Raw genomic sequence first — 21,226 nt, 5'->3', positions numbered from 1 at the left:
TGCCACCTAGCTGCCCCACTCCTTTTTCATTTGGCTTTGCCCAGTTCTGCTGTATTTAAATATAATTAACTTCACCTTTCTGATGTCGTTGGTTCTTTGAGAATGAACGGTATATAATAGTAATCAAACGGTCAATTCTATTTTCTTCAAAAAATTTTTCCCAATTCTATTTTTTAAGGAGTTCTCTTTTCAGTGAATTTTGTAGACGAGTTTTTAAAGTAGTTCTCTTCAGTGGACTTTTATGCCTCTTTTATATCATCTGGCCTGTTTTATTTTGTAAGGTGTTATTTTCTGCAGTGTTTTTTGTACCTCTTTTATCAGGCTGTTGACTTTTTCCATGATTTTTTCATCACTGATTCATTTTCCTTATACCACTTTATTTGAGTTAAAAATTCTTTATGAGCCCTAACCATGGTCTGAGACCAATTCACAGTTTTCTTTGAGGCTTTGGACGTAGCTATTTTGACTTATTTTCTTCTGAGTTTTATCTCCCTTTTTTTGGTGTGCGCTTATTTTCCCAACCTATTTCTTTTTGTTTGTTTGTTTTACAAGGCAGTGGGGTTTAAGTGACTTACCCAATAATTCTCACAGTTAGGGAATTATTATTAGTTTCTTTTCCTGCAAGGCAGTGGGGTTAAGTGGCTCGGCCAAGGCCACACAGCTAGGTCATTATTAAGTGTCTGGGGCCGGACTTGAACTCCCGTCCTCCGGACTCCAGGGCCGGAGCTCTATCCGCTGCGCCACCCAGCCGCGCCTACTTGATTTGCAGGCTCCTTGCAGCAGGATTGGGGGGTCTCCGGAGTCTCTTCGCCCCGCCAAGGGCCACGCCGCGTCACGAGGCCTCTGGGCCGGGCGGCCGCCGCACTCCTCCTGGCGGCCGCGGCCTCGCCTTCGCCCGGCCCCGCCCCCGCCCGCGCCCGGCCCCCGCCCCCGCCGCGGCTCTGCGCAGGCGCGCTCAGCCCCAGGGCGCAGCTGGGGCGGTTTGGCCCAGGCGGAGCGGAGGCTTGCGGGCGGGGCCGTTCCCAGACCAGCGCGCTTTCCCGCAGATCTGGCTGTAGAGGCGGGGCCGGGCGGGCCGGGGGCGGGGCCGGGCGGGCCGGGGGCGGGCCGGGGGCGGGGCCGGGGCCGCGGTGTTTTTGCTGGGCCGCCCCGGGCCCGGGCCGCCGTGATCTTCGGGAGCTGGAGGCGCCGGGCCGCGGCCTCCGGGGCGGAGAGCGGCCCCCGCAGCGCCGCGATGTCGGCCCGCTGCTGCGCCAGCCAGGTGAGCGGGGCCGGGGCCGGGGGGCTGCGCGCGGGGACCCCCGGGGGCGCGGCCGGAGCCGGGTCAGCGCTGCGGGGCGGGCAGGAAGGGCCGGGCCGGGCTCCGGAGGCTTCGTCCCCTCGGAGCCCGCGGGGAGGGGGCTGCGGCCCGGCCCCTCCCCCCACCTGCAGGGGCATCCCCGCCGCCCGCCCGGGCAGGTGGCCCCGGGCCGGGCCGAGCCGCCGCTTCCTGCCCCGGGGGGCTCCGGGCCCCGGCCGCGCCGTGGGGGGCCTCACGCCTGAGCAGGGGTTTCCCGGACAAACGGGGTGAAGCGCGTCCAGACCCCGAGCGCCCCGTCAGACGGGCGGGTGCCCGGGCGCTCCGGGCTTTGCCGGCGCGGGACGGCGCCCTCCCGATGCCTTAGAATAAGCCCGGGCCGCCCCGCTGCACGCTCCCCTCCTGCAGCCAAGTGTCTGATTCGGGAAGCGGCCCCGCCGACCCCCACTTTCTGGTAGGCAGCCTTGTTAAGGGAATCCCGACTGAGCTAGAGGCTTCCCGGCGCCCTGCGGGGGGGGACGGGGTCCGCAAGACCTGGGTTCAAGTCCACGGTCAGACTCGAAATTGCACGCGTGCACCGTCCTCATCTGGAGCCGTGCTCCCAGTCCTAACCATGGTGCCTTGGCTTGGGGCGAAAAGTGCTTTTGTTCATTAGCTCTGAGAGAGTGCAGACTTAGCCTTCTCTCCTCCTTCCAGGCTTTTGCTAAATGCTTATTGTATGGGCTAAAAGCAACCCTTTGGGGGAATATAGTTGTATTTGCGCCTCCTAATAAGGGTGGCTATACAGCAAATTTGGGGTTGGGACGAATTGGCAGTGATTTCTTCAGACCGGGCATATTTTAGATCTGCCAACTTCAAAACGGCTCAGAAGTCGATCACCTGGTATCTTAGTTTTAATACTGTTCTTAATAAGCATTCAGTCAGGCCATTTTTACACCTGAGGAATTTAAATCGAGGTTAAATGATTTCCCTGAGTCAGAACTAGACTGACTAATGTATCTTGAGACCTAAGGACCCTTGGAAAGCTTTACTTCTGGATAGTTAAAAGTTTCCAGGCTTATAAAAGCAAATAAAAATCTTTTTTGTTTGGTGGAGGCATTGTGGGAGTTACTGGTATCAAAGAGGAATAAGTCAGGATCAGTATTTTGGTTGATTTGGGTTTTTTTCCCAGATTTTTAACATTCCCCATTCGACAGCTGTACCTTGGAAAGAACCAGTTACTAAGATAATATTCTTCACTGTCTGTGAACTTGTTTGTGCTTCCAGTATATTGATGGATGATTAATGGATGATGTAGTTTTTGTGTAGCCTTTGAGAGAATCACCACTGTGTCTTTTATGAATCTCAGCAGCTATTGGGGTCATGTGGGGGTGCATGTGTATAAAGATGTTTGTAAAGAGCAATGGAACTCATAGCAGTTACAGTGAACAGTAGCATACTGAGAACAGTGTGATACTGTAAACAGTACAAAGGAAACCTCATTTCAGTGTTCCCTAACACTAGCTTTACTGTAACCAACCTAGTCTTTTTTCTGTGGAGGCAAAAGAAGCCTGTGTCCAGGATGATACTAAAAGGCCACTTTAGATAGTGATTTTTTACTTTTTCCAACAGCAACCCTTTGAGTATTTTCCCCATTCTATGGATCTGGAAATTGAGGTTCAGAGAAATGAAATAATTTGTCCAATAGGCACGTGGCAAAGTGGTTAGAGTGTCAACTTGGAATCTTCATGAATTCAAATGTGACCTCAGACACTTACTAGCTGTATGACCCTGGGCAAGTCACTTACTTAACTTGTTTACTTCAGTTTCTTTCTCTCTGTAAAATGAGCTGGAGAAGGAAATGGCAGATTAATCCAGGATCTCTACCAAGAAAATCCCAAATGGGGGGGTATGAATAGCTAACATTACAGCACAGCCAGAGAGGGTTTGAAAAGTTAAGCAGCTTCCCCAGAGCTTATCAGAGTACTAAAAATAATCAGGCAATCAATAAGTGCCTACTATATGCCTTAATAAATGGCCTGTTAATTAAATGGCAGAGTCAGCACTCCAGTCTATGATTTCTGAAGTACCAGTCCAAGGCAACAAATAATTCTTCTAAATTCTCTGGAATCTCTCAGACATACTTGAGGTCCCATTTTATTGCTTTGATCATATAAGTGGTTTGATTCCTGTGTCCACACATTCAGAATTGGAATATTCTTCTTATTTTGGCTTAGTTTTTCTGCTACTTTAAAAATATTCAGCTATTTCTCTCTGTTAGACTAAAGTTTTGTGTCAATTGTATAAATGCATACCAATTCTTGTTTGGTTTAAAAGCACATTCTAGATCTAAACTTCAGGACACATTTTTCCCAGTATGAACTAGTCAATACATCATTTATTGTGAGGAATAATGTATTGTAAAGAATTTCAGTGCTCTTTGTCTTTTAATAATCTGATGCAAGTTTGAAATTTTAAGAGCAGAAAAACCTTGTTCAAAAGGCATTACTTGAACAGCTGCTGAATACATGGGTGCACAGTACTTTGAGGGATATAAAATATATTTCCTTATTTCTCTAATCTGTTTCCTTCTTGAGATTTGTGTCTCTTTCTTTTCATTTCCCAACTGCCCCAAGGGATTTATTTAAGTAACTGAAAATAGACAATTCTTCTAGATGGCATAGTGATTGGAGTACTAACCCTGGAGTCAGAATACTAATCTTTCCTGAGTTCAAATCAACCTCTTACTAACTGTATGATCCTTTCTGGTCAATACTGTATGATGCTTTTTGCCTCAGTTTTCTCATCTGTAAGATGAGCTGGGGAAGTAAATGTCAAACTACTCTAGTTTTTTGTGAAGAAAACCCTAAATGGGGTCACAGTCAGACCTTGATTGAAATGACTCAACAACAACAAAAAATAGAAAACCAGAGGGACCATAAGATATTTCATTGAAGGGGCAACTGGGTGGCCACTGACCCTGGAGTCAGGAGGATCTCAGTTCAAATCCAGCCTCAGACTCTTAATACTTACTTAGTTGTGTGATCTTGGGCATTTTACTTAAGCCCTTTGCCTTGCAAAAAACAAACAAAAAAGATATTTCATTGACACCCATTCCCAATCTCAACTGGATGTATTATTTTCTTTCATGTCCTCCTTCTCCCTAGATTGCTTGCTGCTTTATTCCTGAGAGGGATACAGCATGTGTGGGTTCCCTTTTGGCTTTTTATACCTTACAGCTGATGTTATTTTACTCATTTTATTCCTCATTAACAATTTCATTTGGTGTGACATTATATACAGACATCTTGCCTATTAACTTTGCCCCTTTCTGGTCCCTCCAGGAAGTAACTAAGAAACATTTCCAGATAATTTTTAAATAAATACAATCCACTTTGTTATGCCTGAAATTTTTTTTTTGAAAGGCAATGGGGTTAAGTGACTTGCCCAAGGCCACACAGCTAGGTAATTATTAAGTGTCTGAGGCTGGATTTGAACTCAGGTACTCCTGACTCCAGGGCCGGAGCTCTATCCACTATACCACCTAGCCACCCCTATGGCTGAAATTCTTGAGGGGAGCAACTGTTTTCATTCTTTCTTTGTATCCCCAAGTGCTTAGGAACAGTGCCTTTACAGGTTCTCTAAATTTAGCTCTCTAAAAGAACTTTGGCAGTCATCAATAGCTGCAGATGAGGAAACTGAGTCCCACAGATGACTTGCCCAAGGTTACAGGATCAGTATGTTTCATAAAGAATACTTCTTCAGTCTTCCCAACTAAGACCAATTTGGTTCACTACTGCAGTTGCTTTTTGGCCTTCCCTAGGATTAGGCACTTGAAATATATTTGTTATTTGGAAGGAAAAGGCCATTTTTGTAATGGAATCCTTGGGGAAGGAAGGTTTCAGAGATTGCTGCTGAAGTAAAATGGAGAGTAATTTTTCACCTGAAAAAAGTTCATTTTAGTACAATCTCTGATTTTTTCAGATAGGGGAAAGTGAGGCTCAGAGAGGATAATTAATTGACCAGCTCAAGATCAGACAGGTGATGACAGAGCTGGGATTAGAATCTAAATCCATTGAATTTTTTATCAGTACTGAATTGCTTGTTGACTTGGCTCCAAGGAAATGGCTGTAGCATTGATTTGATCAAGAGGTGGGGTGGGGGTGAATTAACATTATTATTTAAGAGTGCACCAATTTATAAGAATGTAAGCCATCCTACAGTTGATAAATAGTCAAAGGATATGAACAGGCAGTTTTCAGATGAAGAAATCCAAACCATTTATATAGACTTATGAAGAAGTGCTCCCAAATCACTTCTGATAGAGAAATGCAAATTCAAACAACTCTTGAGATACCACATCACACTTAACCCATTGGCTATTAAGACAACAAAGGAAAAAAAAAATTTTGGAGCCATTGTGGGAAAATTGGGACACTATTGTATTGTTGATGTGATTGTGAACTGATCTAATCATTCTGGGGAGCAATTGGAACTATTCCCAAAGAGCAACCAGACTGTGCATACCCTTTGATCTAGCAGGGCCACTACTACTAGGTCTGTATCCTAAAGAAAAAGGGGGGAAACGACCTACATATACCAAAACATTTATAGCAACTCTTTTCTTGGTGGCAAAGTATTGGAAATTAAGGGGATGGCCAAAAAAGCTGTGATATGAATGTAACGGACCATTGTGCTGTAAGAAATGAAGAACAGATTTCAGAAAAACCTAAAAAGACTTGTATGAACTGGATCAAAGTGAAATGAGCAGAACCAGAAAAAACAATGCACATATTATCAATGACATTGTGTGATGATCAATTGTGAATGATTCCAGCTCATCCCAGTAACACAGTGATCCAAGATAAGTACAAAGGACTCATAAAAGGAAAGGTTGTCCATATCCAAAAAGAGAACTGATGGACTCTGAATGGAGATTGAAACATATTTTTTTCAATTACTTTTTTCATTCTTGAAGTTATTTCTTCCTTTTGATCTGTTTCTTCTCCCACAATTGATACTAATATGGAAATGTTTTATATGATAGCACTTCTTTTTTTATTGTTTTTTTGAATTTTACAATTCCCCCCCCCCCACCTCGATTCCCAGCCCCCAGGGCAGTCTGATATTCTTTACATTGTTTCGGTGCTATCACATTGATCAAAATCGAATCTGTTCAGAGAGAAATCATATCCTTAAGGAAAAAATAAAATATGAGATAACAAAGTTACATAATAAAATACTTCTTTTTAAAATTAAAGGTAATAGTCTTTGGTCTTTGTTTAAACTCCACAATTCTTTCTCTGGGTACAGATGGCATTCTCCACCCTGAAATTGTCCCTGATTGGTGCACTGATGAAATGAGCAAATCTATAAGGTTGATCATCACTCCCATGTTGCTATTAGGGTGTACAATGTTCTTCTGGTTCTGCTTACATGATAGCACTTATATAAACTATCTACCATTTTCAGAAGGGAAGGAGGGAGAAAAATTTGAAATTCAAAATCTTGTAAAAAGGAATTTTAAAATTTTCATGATATTAATAGGGGAAAATATTAAATAAAAAAATAAGTTACATCAAGTTACAAAACCCTTTTGCTTAGTTTAATTTAGACCTTGATTACTTCTTACCTGGGGAATAGCCTCCTAATTCTTTTGTTTGTGTTCAGACCCTTCTACCCCACCCCTTTATGGCATCTTTCATTAAACTGCCAAAGTAATCTTCCTTGGAGCTAGGACTGACTATGTCATTCCCTGGTTCAGAACCTGTTTCCTATTCACTGTCAACTATAGAAAGAAATATAAAATTTTAGACTGGCATTTAAGTTTCCCAAACTTCCACTCTACCTTTCTAACTTTATTTCATACTTCCTTTTTATTCCAGCTTAGTTGGACTATTTAACTGTTCCCAGATTTTGTCCTACCATATCCCACTTCTTTGACTCTATTAATCAGATATTTTCAAAGTTCCTATTTGTCTCAGTTCTGTGCTAAGCACATACAAAAAGAGATATAAGACTGCCTTTTCCCTTATGGAGCTTACAATTAGGGCAGCTAGGTAGCACAGTGGGTAGAGCACTGGTCTTAGAGTCAGGAGGATAGTAGTTACAATCCAGTCTCAGACACTTACAAGCTGTGTGAACTTGGGCAAGTCTCTTGCTTCTCATTCAGGGTTATCTCCAATCCTCCTGATTCACATCTGGCCACCAAACTCAAGATGACTGTGACTTAGCATAGCACTCTCTCACTCAAATCCAATTCATGTGCTTGTCCGTGGCATCACCTTCCCTGATGTCATAGTCTTCTTCAAGAATGAAGGACAATCATCATCATATTCAAAGAAGCCACAGACAGGATAAATAAGAAATAATTAATAGAATGAAAGTAGTAGAATTAAGAGGAGTTGAGAAAAACTCAACTGTAGAAGATGGGATGTTAGTTGGGACTTAAAGGAGGCTTGACCAGAACTGAACAATGGAACAGCTAGGACTCAACAAGATCTAAGAGTGCTTGTAAAGTGTAAGAAGACTTTGAAAGGTAGGAGGAGGCAACTTTAGGAAGGACTTTGCCTAACAGAGAAGCCTTGAGTTATTTCCACTAATGTTTCTTCCTGACTCTAGGTTGGACAGCTTCATCAGGATGATGAAGTTTAGGATTTGAGTAGTAAATGAATTCATGAACCTCAAGACTTGTTAAAAGGGACATATACGTTTTATTTGTGCAGTTGCAAGGTTATTGCATGCAGAATAATCCTTAGGTGATAAACTACTGGGGAGATATGCTGTTGCCTATACATGGAAACCGGGAATGGTATATTTGTTAAAAGAGATGGGGGGGGGGTCAATGCAGGCCTAGTTTATTGGATTATCTCAGAATACTCAAGGATAATTAGCTCATTTTGGAGTAACAAAGTCTCATTTTTGGTAATATTCTTTAGGGCCAGATTTCCTGTCTAGTTGGCAAGAGATGGGTATCCAAGAAATTTTTATCAATTCAAAGTCTAGTAGGAAAAGAGGGGTGGAGACAAACTTTTCCCAGGGATATTACAAGGTAGTTTTTCTATAACAATACTTTTCAGGATATACAAGGTTAGCATAGAAAGGCAAAAAATTTAACTATTTATTCTCTGCCTATTATTTTCATGACAAGGAGACTTTAGGATTTTTCTTTATTTAGCCCAACCTTCTTCCTTTTGAAGATGAAGAAACTTAGCCCCAGTAAGATTTAAGAGACTTAACCCAAGGCCAAACAAATAATAAGAGCATTTGAACTCTTTTCCTTTCAGACCTAGTGTTCTTTTTGTTGTGCTACAGATGCTTCCCTTCCTTTATGTCTGTACTTTTGAAACACAATCTGTTCTTGCGGTTTCTTTTTCCTTGAAGCTTGTTGACTGAAGACCTGATCTCTCCTTTTTTTTCCTTATCATTTTCTTCTGAACATTTCCTCCTCTTTGGCCCCCCCTCCCATTTTTATACTCCATTATTAGGGTTTGGAGTCAGGAAGTCTCATCTCCCTGAATTCAAATCTGGACTCAGACATTAACTGTGTGACCCTGGGAAAGTCATTTCATCCTGTTTGTCTCAGTTTCCTCATCTATCGAATGAACTAGAGAAGGAAATGGCAAACCACTCTACTCTCTTTGTCAAGGAAACTCTAAAATGGGTCATAAAAGATCAGGCACAACTGCACAGGTAACAACCCTAGCCTTTTTTAAAAGAATGCCCTCTGCAAAAAAAAAAGAATGCCCTCTGCAAGTTAACTCCTAAAACATATTTGTTGAACTTAAAATGCCAGAGCAATAGCAGTATTTTATTAGATATTCACTTAATGTACAAAGATTCATTCTTTTTGTGTCAGATTATGTACACTAGTGGGAAGTCTTTTATTGCCTGCATATTCTTTATAGGCTTACACTGAGATGCTTAAAATTTCTTTTCCTTGACTTAGAGTCTAAGGGCAAAGTGTGTGGTATTGGTTGACTGTCATTTTTGTATAAAATTTGTTTACTCAGGCTGTTTTTCTGAACTGACCTTAGTTGCCCTTGATGAAACTGGCAAATAACCTGAGACTAGGACGATGTCTATTTCCTTCTGAAGTTGGCATTTTAGAAGTAGCAGACCTGTAGGAATGGCAATTTTTTTTTTGCAAATTAAGTGGCTTGCCCAAGGCCACACAGCTAGGTAATTATTGTTTGAGACCGGATTTGAGCTCAGGTACTCCTGACTCCAGGGCCGGTGTTTTATGCACTGCACCACCTAGCTGCCCCAGGAATGGCAATTTTTGAATCATTTAAAATTTTTATTTCATTTTTTCATTCTTTATAAAAAATGTACAAAGTAAAACTACATCTTCACATAAAGAGAACAGAAACCTGGATTTTTACCCAAATCCACTGTATTAAAAAAATTCTATGTATTAGTTTTAAACTTGTTCTGATTCTGTTTTCTTCTGTATCTACTATTCTCTTAAGTATAATTTTTGGTTTTTTTCTTTCCCTCTTCCTTCCTTCCCTTCTATTTTGAGGCAAATCGAGTTAAGTGACTTTCTCAGGGTCACACAGCTAGTAAGTGTGTGAGGCCACATTTGAACTCGGGTCCTCCTGATTATAGGCCTTTTCTTTGAATTTTTTACACAAATGCTGAAATAATTCTCTTTGCTTTTTGATAGCATTAATTCTAATGCCTCTTCCAAACTCCTCTTCCCCCGCCATTAAAAGCAGACAAACAATATTATTACAAGTAAGCATAAACAAATACAAACATAGACAAGTAAGCAAAACACATTCACGTTTGTCATGTCTAAGAAAGAGGTGTTATGGTTGATCATTGTATTGGCCAGAAATCTGGTATATCAGAGTTGTTTTTCCTTACCATGTTGGGAATTGTTTTGGTTCTGCTTATTTCACAAGGCATCAGTTCACATAAGGCTTCTAAGTTTCTCTGAATTCATCTAAATTCATTATCCATAAATGCTTTAATTTAGTCAGCCATTCCCCAATGGATAACCTTCCCCTTTATTTTGTATATATGCACAGAAGGGGCCTTCCTGCACTGGTGATGATGATGATGATGATGATGATGATGTTTGTCTTTTGTTTTCCAAGGAGACCTCATCAGGGAAGTGATGCCATGACAAGCAAGTGAATTAGATTTGCAGGAGGCAATGCTGTCACTTTCTCCTGGAGCTATCTGGATCCAGTGGTCATATATTGTATGCAAGGCAGTCAGGGTTAAGTGACTTGTCCAAGGTCACAGAGCCAGTAAATGACAAGTGCCTAAGAACAGATTTGAATTCAGGGCTGGTGCTCTATCCACTGAATCACCTAGCTGCTTTGGAAAAGAGGCAGTTTCCTTATCTAGTAGTATGCTGAAGCTGAACCTTGAGATCACAGATCTAATCTCTACTTTATCCCCATGAATTCTGACTCATTTTGGTAATAGTCTTTATTGCTCTAGAGTGAAAATGGGAACTTCTTGTTTATTGTTATTATTACTAATGATAATATGTTCTTAAATAAAATGTTCATAAAAACTTCATAAATTTCTTTTAGTCTTTCCAGTTTGAGATACAGTGTCCTTGGATATGAATTCAGAAAAAGTAAAGGGAGCTATCCTTAGAAGTTTAGTTGTTTTTCAGCTTACTGACTTAACAGTGTTATAGGCTTAGAGGAAGCCTTGGGGTCTTCTAATTTTGAAGGCCCTGATTTTACAAATAAGGAAGCTAGGTCTATATGTTGTGTGTATCTGTGATGCATCTTGTCCAATGAGACCACAAGTATTAAGTGGCAGGACCAGAGTTTAAATCCAGATGCACCAAACCAGTGGTGCTCTTTCTACTGCATCAAGTTGCTTCCCAATTAAGAAGCTTCAAAAAATGGACAGAAGGTAGGTACAGCATTTACTTGTGCGTCACACCAATTACTAGACCCATGCATCTAAAATAATTTGACCACAAGAAGAAAATCCTCAAATAAGATAGGATATCTCAAGAGCCTAACGTGATGCTTATCTCAGCTTAGTAATACCCTGTTGAATTACCCTAGGTTGTTCAATATTTATTTCTGCATTATTGACTTAAGTCAACATTTCTCTTGAATTTACTACTGCATGTGTGCCTTGGCCAATAGAACACAAAACTGAGATTTGTTGCTGAGTGGTATTTTTTAAATTATAGACCCTGTGTCTTAGCTGATGCCTCTAAATATTTAATTTGGTACCTTGTTGCCATCCTCATTATGATATTTCTTTTTTTTTCTTTTTTTTAGGTTTTTTTTTTTTTTTGCAAGGCAAATGGGGTTAAGTGGCTTGCCTAAGGCCACACAGCTAGGTAATTATTAAGTGTCTGAGACTGGATTTGAACCCAGGTACTCCTGACTCCAAGGCCAGTGCTTTATCCACTACACCACCTAGCCGCCCCATTATGATATTTCAAAGACCATTTTTATTGCAGGGATATCTCCATGACCTTTTGTTAGCATATGCCTAATCCTCACTCCAGTTCTACCCCCATCTTGTACAATAATAGGGGATACAGTAGATGGGGTGGAGCTTTACAATAGTGGTTGGTTTGAGTACATAAAACATCTGTTTGAATTTTACAGGAAACAGGATTCATTTGGCTTTTTTCCTCAGAAGTGTGCCTCATGAGATGAAAATTGAGCTCATATTGAAGGAAAACAGCTGTTGTGGAAAAAGTTAGTTACATTGAACTTCTTAGTAGAATAAAATTTACATAAAAAAAACTTTACAGTACAATGTGATTAGACAGCAGTCCCCCCAAAAAAATCAGGACTGTCTAGTCAAAACAAAAAAAACTTTTCTAAATGGTCTTGCATATATATAGAGGTAATTAGGAGAGACTGGCATATCAGACTCCTGTTTATGTCTTTAAAAATATTTTTTTAACATCATTGTTATTTTCCCCCATGATCCCTCTCCCTCACAGAGTCATCCCATGTAGCATAGTATTTTTTTAAGACAAGAAAAAGAAGAAATTAGCACAATCAATATACTGAAAAATTCTGAAAACTTTGCCATGTGCATAATGTAGACCTTTCATTTCTGAAATGAAGTGGCCTGGGAGTGTCCTCTCAAATCTCTTCTTTTGAGTCCTGCTTGATCTTTATAATTTTGCAACCCTCACTTTTGATTTGATCTTTCCATTTACATGAATGTAGCCATTGTGTATACTGTTTTCTTGGTTCTGCTTATGTCATTCTGTATCAGTTCCTGTGTATCTTTTCATATTTTTCTATATCCATCACATTCATAATTTCATTTTTTTGTTTTTTTTGTAGAAAGATTTTATTTGTTTTTGAGTTTTGCAATTTCCCCCCATTCTTGCTTTCCCTCCCCCACCCCCCACAGAAGGCATTCTGTTAGTCTTTACATTGGTTCCATGTTATACATCAATCTCAGTTGACATTCATAATTTCTTACAGCACAATGATATTCTATGAGGGCAGTTAGGTGATTTGATGAATGGCGTGCCAGACCTGGAGTCAGGAAGACTTATCTCTCTCTGAGTTCAAATCTGGCTTCAGGCACTTAATAGCTATGTGTGACCTGGGGCATGTTCCAGAATAAGATCCTATTTGTCTCAGTTTCCTCATCTATAAAATGAGCTGAAGAAGAAAATGCCATACCACTCCAGTAACTTTGCCAAGAATATCCCAAATGGTGTCATGATGAGTCGGACATGACTGAAGTGACTAACAACAATATTCCAGTACATTCATTTACTGCAGTTAGGATTCCCCAAATTGATGGGTATCCACATGTTTCTCTCTTATATAGCTTTCAAAATCAAACCAGCTCTATTTTGAATTATAATCTACAGGGTCTTTGTTGAATTTACGTAGTCTGTTCTTATAAAATGTCTCAGTTTGTGTCTTGTTTAGGAGTATCATGTGACACATTGGCAGCCAACTGGGAAGGTGGAATTTTTTCTGTTTTCTCTTAGCATTCAGTGAATCATTCTAATTATCTTAAAGCTTGGGCAAATGGGACAGATGTGATAATGATGTTTGTTCTTTATTCTCAAGACCATGACATCATGGGAGGTGATGCCATGGTAAGCATATGAACAGGGTTCCAGTGATAAGTCACTAGTCTCACTTTCTCCTCCATCTGGATCCAATAGCCACAGATATGAATCAGGACTACTGGAGATGACCCTGGATATGAGGCAGTCAGGGTTAAGCGACTTGGCCCAAGGTCACACAGCTAGTACATGTCAAGTGTCTGAGTCTAGATTCGATTGCCCATCGTCCTGACTAGCAATAAGACTAGTGCTCTATCCAATGTACCACCTAGCTGCCCAGCAGATATGATGTTATAGTACATTAGCTTGTTTTAGCTGCTATCAGGCAATAGATGTTGATTAATAATACAGGTTTCTGTAGGATTTTGTTTTTCAGTCATTTTAGACTTCATGACCCATTTTGATGACTTGCCATTTCTTTCTCTGCTCATTTTATAGATGAGAAAATTGAGGCTTAAGTGTCCCACAGTTATCATTTCCCCCTGGTACATGCATGGCTGTTCCTTCTATTCTTTCTCCCTAATTCCTTCTTGTCTACCCAAATGATTACATGCCCATCAAAGTTCCTTTCTACATTAGTCTTCTCAATGAAATCTTTGATCTTTTACACCACAGTGATCTCTCCATCCTCATAATCCCATGGAGCATTTTGTGGCTCTTCTTCTTTAGTTCTCAGTACAATCAGCCTTGTTTCATTATTGATTTAGTGGTAGCATTGGAAATAGATCTGTAGTCTTGAAATGTATATAAAGTATTCTCTTTCTCTAAAGTGTAAACTTCTAGAGGGTAGGGAAGTATCTTATGCTTAAATTTTTCCTTAATTTCTAATATCGTGCTTCCACAACATCTGTGATTGATAAATGTCTGATGGCTGAATAAATATGTGGAAAAAAGAAAGTGGAAAAGATGGAGGGAGAGAAAGAAACCTGTGAAATAACTGGGCTGAAATTGAAACCAGAATGATTCTAAAAACCATGTTTGGAGAACTATAAAGATTTTGGGGGCCAGGAAAAAATAGTCATGTACCTAGTACTAAAATCAGTCAACAAACATTTTATTAAGTAGCTACTATGTACTCTGCTCTGGAACATAAGGAAACAATTTTTTCTTTTGAGCTTATATTCAATTAGGGGAGTTAAGTACATAATATATTCCTATAAAGGTAATGGAGGCAGTAGAGGATGACAGTATGGGCAAAAGTCTCATGGAGGAGATGCTATGTGAACTGTGCTCTATCTCCCTTCACCACTAAATGTTGAGTGTTTCTCATTGCAATTTCAGATAGATTTCAATGACCTTTTCTTTCCATTTAAAAAAAATCCACTTAAAAACACTAAAATGACAGAATATATTATTCCCTGCTAAGTTATTCTTTATTATGAAAAGGAAAGAGTTGGGGAAGAGAGGATGGAAGTAGTTTTAGCAAAACTAACCAACTGAGTTCATTAGCCATAAGTCGTATTTTGTAAAATTAGGTCATTATAAGTATAAAGTGTTCCTTTTTTTGTTGTAATAGTTCTTTCCATTTGCATTGTTGTCCTCACTTTGTCTAAATAATGTGCTTTGTTGGGTTCAAGTCCCCTCTTTCCAGGAATGACTTTCAAGGACTTCATCTAGTTATTCTAGATGAAGAATGATGGCCTTCAGAAATTAGACCAAGGAGTGGGGGGAGGGGATTTGGGGACCTATATCCAATTTATCAGTCTAGATTAGAGTTGTGAGTGATGGCTTTTTCCTTTTGCAGAAGTGTTACAAACTTACAGAAATCATACAAATATATCAGTGTAGTGGAAAAGCCTTTTCATTGTGTATAGAAACAAAAATAAAGTTTATTTTTTTCTGGATAGGCAGTTGAGTCAGTGATAATAATGGAAATAATTCAGCAGGGCTTTTGACTCATGGTCTTGAATATGGGAACCATAAGACTGTCTGTCATCCCTTTATGTGAATTTAATTGAAAGAAAGAGGTTCTTTCTTGCCCAAGGACAAATGAAAAAGAATTAAATGACTATTTTTTTAAACACCAGAACCAAAGTGAAACCCTTCAGAGGTGGAAGGGGAGACAAGGAAGATGGAACTAAATTTCCTATCTTATAAAAAAGGTCATTTTGACTTACAGACAAAATCCTTACTGAAAAGTATTGATGGCATATGAAAATACTTAAGTGGTCTTATTGGGCTAAAAGAAGGGATCACTTCCCTTAGAACTCAATAGTTATGATTGGAAATCTTGAAAAATACTTAGAATCATCAATGGAATTTTTTTTTTTTTGCAAGGCAGTGGAGTTAAGTGTTTTGCCCAAGGCCACATAACTAGGTAATTATTAAATGTCTGAGACTGGATTTGAACTCAGGTACTCCTGACTCCAGGGCTGGTACTCTATCCACTGTGCCACTTAGCCACCCCTATCAATGGAATTTTTGACAAATCAGGTATGATACAATTAGATGGACTTAATTTTACCTGACAAACTATAGGTAACCCTTGATATACCCACAATAATAGAAGGAAATAGTGGCTTATATTATACAGAGGACTAGTCTTTGGAACATACAATAGATGTGGTATAACTGAAGTGAACAAGACCTATGGTCCTACTTATTGGGTGTAAGTCTCTTCAATGGGGGATTAGGGTTAAGTGACTTGCTCAGGGTTACACAACTAATTAGTGTTTGAAGCTAGATTGAATTTGGGTCCTCCTCATTTCAGGGATAGTAATCTATCCACTGCATAGCCTAGCTACTCCAAGAGTCATTGCTATTAAACCTTATGATGCAGTACAGGAAAAAAGGTAGGTACACAGATAATTACATTCACAGAATCTCAGAAACCCAGAACCTAAAGATCAAAAATAGTCCATTTTTTTTCTGGATCCCGAAGATGACATGACTGGTACCCAAAGTGGGATTTGTACCTGATCTGGTTCTTAGCAGCCCAACTCTTTGCTATTTGGGATTTGACTTTTCCTGTCACCCATGAAAAACTTTACTTCTGGAGGAAAGGTTTGATTTTGATGTTCCCAATCATTCGTCAGGTATGTTTGTTGTTTGGGTAGCACACAGATGGGTGGTACAGTCAGTTTATTAAGGCCATGAAGGCATCATGAGGACTCTGAGAAGTCATAGGATCTCCAGATTTTAGAGCTGGAAGAATATGTAAGAGATCATTTGCATTCAAAATTGGAATGAAGAATGAAAAAAAGAATTTAAGTGCTTATGATATGCTAAACTCTAGGGGTAAAAATAGAAAAGTAGACAATCTCTGTCCTCTTGGAGCTCCCATTCTTATAGAGAAAACAATAGATATGGAAAGTTTCAGCCACAAGTCAGATAGAAAACTTTCCTTGGTCTTTAGGGGTCTAGTGGCAAAAGAACCTGCTATTACTTCTTAAAATCATTTCTGCTAATTAAAACCATATCAGTTTCTGTTGTTGAACCAGGAAGACTACAATTTGAGTGATTTCATTAAACTAATTTAAATTTCTAGGATGACTAACTCAAATTAAATACATTTTTTTTTAGGTTTTTGCAAGGCAATAGGATTAAGTGGCTTGCCCAAGGCCACACAGCTAGGTAATTATTAAGTGTCTGAGACCAGATTTGAACTCAGGTACTCCTGACTCCAGGGCCAGTGCTCTATCCACTGAGCTACCTAGCCACCCCATATTTACATTTTGTTGTGCAAAAGGGAGGATCCTTTCTGGTATGCCTTTCCCTGAAGTGTTTTATGAAAATTTCTGGTGGTTGCTAGTTTTTATTAGAGCACTCTTTGGGGGAAGTGTGGCTACTGAATTGAGACTTGCTTGCAAATTAGTTTAAACAAGTTCTATTTAACCAAAAGTTCCATCAGAAATAGTTCATGGGGTGGGGATTGAGGAAGGGGTGCCCAGGAGAAGGTAGAAACTTAGAAGAATAAAAACTTAGATTGTATATTCTTTGTAGTAAGCAATCCTGTCCAACTTGTTTTTTCTTTTGTAGATGTGGAGATAAGGCTTTAAGCTAAGCAATAGAAGAGCAAACAGGCAGTTCCTTTCTGCCTTTGTCCACTTGAGCAAAGTGAACAGAGAGCCTAGATCTTGGAGGCATTTTTATGTGAAGTGATTCTGAAACTCAGCTCACAAAGGCAGTTAGGAATGTTCTAATTTACCCTCCTCCAACTAGAAGATTGAGATCTCTTGGTAGATTTTTAAAAAACTTAAATTAAATTTTATTTTCAAACTTATATCAGCCATTTTCCCCCTTGAGAAAGCAAGAAAAACAAAACCAGTTACAGAAATTCTGTAGCCAAGCAAAACAAAATTTCTTCATTGACTATCTCTTAAATATATATAAAATACACACAGGTATATATACACATCTATCAGTCTGTCTATTTGTATTCTCAGCCCATTGGGTGTTTCATCAGGAATTGTGGTCACTCATTGTGTTGAAGTTTCAAAATTTTTTTAGGTTTTCTTTTTTTTTTTTTTTTAGGTTTTTGCAAGGCAAATGGGGTTAAGTGGCTTGCCCAAGGCCACACAGCTAGGTAATTATTAAGTGTCTGAGACCAGATTTGAACCCAGGTACTCCTGACTTCAGGGCCGGTGCTTTATCCACTGTGCCACCTAGCCGCCCCTAAAAATATTTTGTTTTAATCAGCCAAGAAATAGATCTTGGCTACAGATATATTATTATGTTTCATATATATATATATATATATATATATGTATGTATGTATATATGAAAATAGATCTATTTCTCATCCTCCCATCCTAACATTCCCATCCCCATTGAAAAACAAAGCCCATTACAAAGATTTCTAGTCAATTAAAACAAATTTCCACATGGTCCATGGCCCAAAAAATATTTATCTCATTCTGCATTCTGAGTCTTTCATCTTTCCAACATGTGGTGATCAAGTAACACATTTCCTCAATCAGTACTCTGGAATTCTGATTGGTCCTTATTCTGAGTTAAATAAAGTTCAGTATACAAACATAATTCACTTAGCTCTTCTCAGCATTACAATGATCTGAGACAATTCCAAAAGACTCATGATGGAAAATGCTATCCACATCTAGAGAAAGAACTATGGAGTCTGAAAGCAGATCAAAGCATGCTATTTTCACTGTTTTTTGGTTTTCTGTTTTTTTTGTGACTTTTCCCTTTTGATCTGTTCTTTCACGTGACTAATGTGGAAATGTTTCCCTGATTACACTTGGAAAAAAAAGTTCAGTAAAATAATATTCTATCACTTTTTTGGTACCACAGTTTGTTCATGCATCACCCAGTTTATGTGTATTCTCTCAGATTCCTGTCCAGAAAGAGCTAAAATTTTTTTGTATGCCCTAAGAATTTTTTCTTAGGATATTCTATTTCACTACTGAATGAAATGTATTTCTGTGCCCAAACTCTTTGTGTGTGTGTGTGTGTGTGTGGTCTGTGTGAGATATTTCAAGGACTACTCTCCTGCCACCAACCTGTTCCCATTCCCTAGTTTGGATTTCCAGGGGAGGAAAACAAAGTTCTGTTCCTATCTTCTTCCACAACAATGAGGAGTGATTACTAATCAGCCATCGGGTTATTAAACTTCTGTATGCTGAAGAGCACAGTGCTCCTGGCTTGGGACACAAGTGCAAAGAATAAAGCCATTTTACTCAATACAGATGAGCAGTTATTAAATACCTACTGTGAACCAGACATAGTTCCAGAGTGCGGTACAAATATTATCTCATTCCATCCTCCCAACACTCATGGAAGGTAGGCGCTATTTTTAATCTCCATTTTCTTTTTCAAACATATAAGGAACAGCTGGTAAGTATATGAAAGTGGATTTGAACTCAGGTCTACCTGATTCCAGGTCCTGCAATTAACCCACTTACCTAGCCACCTCTAAATGGAGAGTGGGAGGGAGGGGAGAGCAAGTACATAAATAAAGGTATAGAGCACAAATATAAAGAGAATAACAAGTTGTATAAAGTAAAATATAAGGTAGTTTGGGAAAGAGCTAGAAGTTGGCATGAGAAGCTTCATTCCTAAGATGGTGGGCTTGGAGTAGTTAGGTGATAAAGAAAGAAAAGAAGACTCAAAGAGGTGAAGGTTAGGAGAGATGTGTGTTCTAAGCATAAGGAATGACTGAGATTGGAGTGTGAGGAACAAGAAAGCCTCTAAATGAAAAAATTGAAAGTCCTAGTTCTTTCAGTATCTGGGTAAAGTTAGGATTAAAATACATGGATCAGGGTAAGGTTAACCATGAGTTGGATGAACATACTTCTATTTTGGATTTATGAAATTGTATTTTAATCGTTGCACTGGAGTGCCATCTTTAGAACTTGCTTTGGTTTACATTTAGCTATTATTTTTTTTTTATTTTAAAAGGAAGGAAAATATCTCTTCCCTCTGTCAAATACACCCATAATAAGAACTTAAGCTGGTGCTTCCCCTACAGTTTGTGACCTATGCAAATAACATTGAAAACAATGCTAGTTTCCCTTTTTTAGTATTTATGAAATCAAGCATTTTAAAGCACACACACACACACACACACACACACACGCACGCACACACGCAGCAATTTCTCTGCTTAACGGTAGGCTTACTTTCATCTTACCTTGCTCTTAAATTTTCTCCATCTTCCTGTTTAAGTGGTCTAAAAACTCAAAATCTTGGGGGATTTTCAGACCCCTTATACCACCATTTATGGTTTTGTTTTGTTTAATGTATTCAAGATCAAAGGTGTTGGATGGCCAAGTGAGCTGGTAATTTAGCTTGTTTATAGCTAATGCTTTCCATCAAATTCACAGGTTTTTTTTTTTTTTTGAGAAATGAATATGGACTTGGAAAATCTGGAGTTCTGAAGTAGTATCAACATCCTAAGAGTGTCTCTCAGCATTTTTTCCCTTGACTTTCCACCCTTGGAGAAGGAGGGATGTGTTTATGAAAATAGCAAAAGATATCCTATCTAAGAGGTTGCCTGTTGTGGACAACTGAGGCAATTCACTTGTCTTTTTTTCCCACAGTTCTTAGATAAAAATCCCCTGCATTGTCTCCTTAATTTTACATATCAACTGATTTATAGGGGAGACTTTCTTGCCAAGTTTTACTAGGAAGGAGGAACTGAGGAAAAATTGTTCTTGCTCATAAAAATAGGTTGGAAGATTAAATTTAGGAAGCAAATCACAGTCAGGTTCAGTGACTAGATTAGCTGCAGATGTTTTGGGAAGTTCTTTTTAAAAGGATCTCCTTGGACCAAAATCAAGAAAATTCATTGTGGTGCAAAGTGGAACCTTGAACTAAAACTTATTTATGAGAAATGGATAAGCTCCTAGGAAAATAAAATGTTCTAGTCATAAAATACTTTATGGAAACTTTATGAAGCATTTTATAGCAGAGCAGTAACTTCAGAAACAATTGAAAAATTATCTTAACTTCTAAAATATGAGGAATTTGCCCCCAGAGGGCATTTTATTCTTTTATAAATAAGCAGGTGTAGAAAAAAATCAACAAAAAACTTCCATCCACTTTCATTTTATTCTTAAACTTTGGTTGTAGAAAATGTAGATAGAAGGGACATCAGATATCCTTAGAACATTCTATATAGACCCCCTACCCCAAAATAATAACAATACCCCAAGAAGTGATTTTCTAGTCTCTGCCTAAAAAATTCAAATTAGCAGTGGTTCACTTTCCTCAGAGACAGTTCCTTTCCTTACTTTATAGGCCTGTTGTGGTTTTTCCCAGTCACCACATCTAAATCAGCTTCTCTGAAATTTTTATCCATTGCTTCCAATTGGGGTCTCTGGGCCTAAGTAAACTAGATATAATCCCTCACATTCCTTGGTTGATGCTCATCTGTGGTGGCCTTCATACCATCTTGATATCTCTTCTCAATACTCTCTAGGCTATCAAGATCCTTTCTAAATGGTGCC

General features: G+C 39.2%; 1 protein-coding gene across 2 annotated transcripts in view; it reads left to right on the top strand.

The window, feature by feature from the left end:
• Window positions 1–1,124: 1,124 nt before the first annotated feature.
• SERINC5 (serine incorporator 5) overlaps window positions 1,125–21,226 on the top strand; it is a 108,555-nt gene continuing 88,453 nt past the window's right edge. For both annotated transcript variants that reach the window (XM_074202687.1, XM_074202686.1), the window contains exon 1: window positions 1,125–1,261. In XM_074202687.1, coding sequence (XP_074058788.1) covers window positions 1,235–1,261 — 27 coding nt within the window. In that variant the 5' untranslated portion in view covers window positions 1,125–1,234. The remainder of the gene's footprint in view (window positions 1,262–21,226) is intronic.

Source organism: Macrotis lagotis, chromosome X (genome assembly GCF_037893015.1).
Source record: "Macrotis lagotis isolate mMagLag1 chromosome X, bilby.v1.9.chrom.fasta, whole genome shotgun sequence".
NCBI classification, from domain to species: Eukaryota; Metazoa; Chordata; class Mammalia; order Peramelemorphia; family Peramelidae; genus Macrotis; species Macrotis lagotis.
Note: the sequence above shows the minus strand (reverse complement) of the source record. Positions and strands in the feature narration are given on the sequence as shown.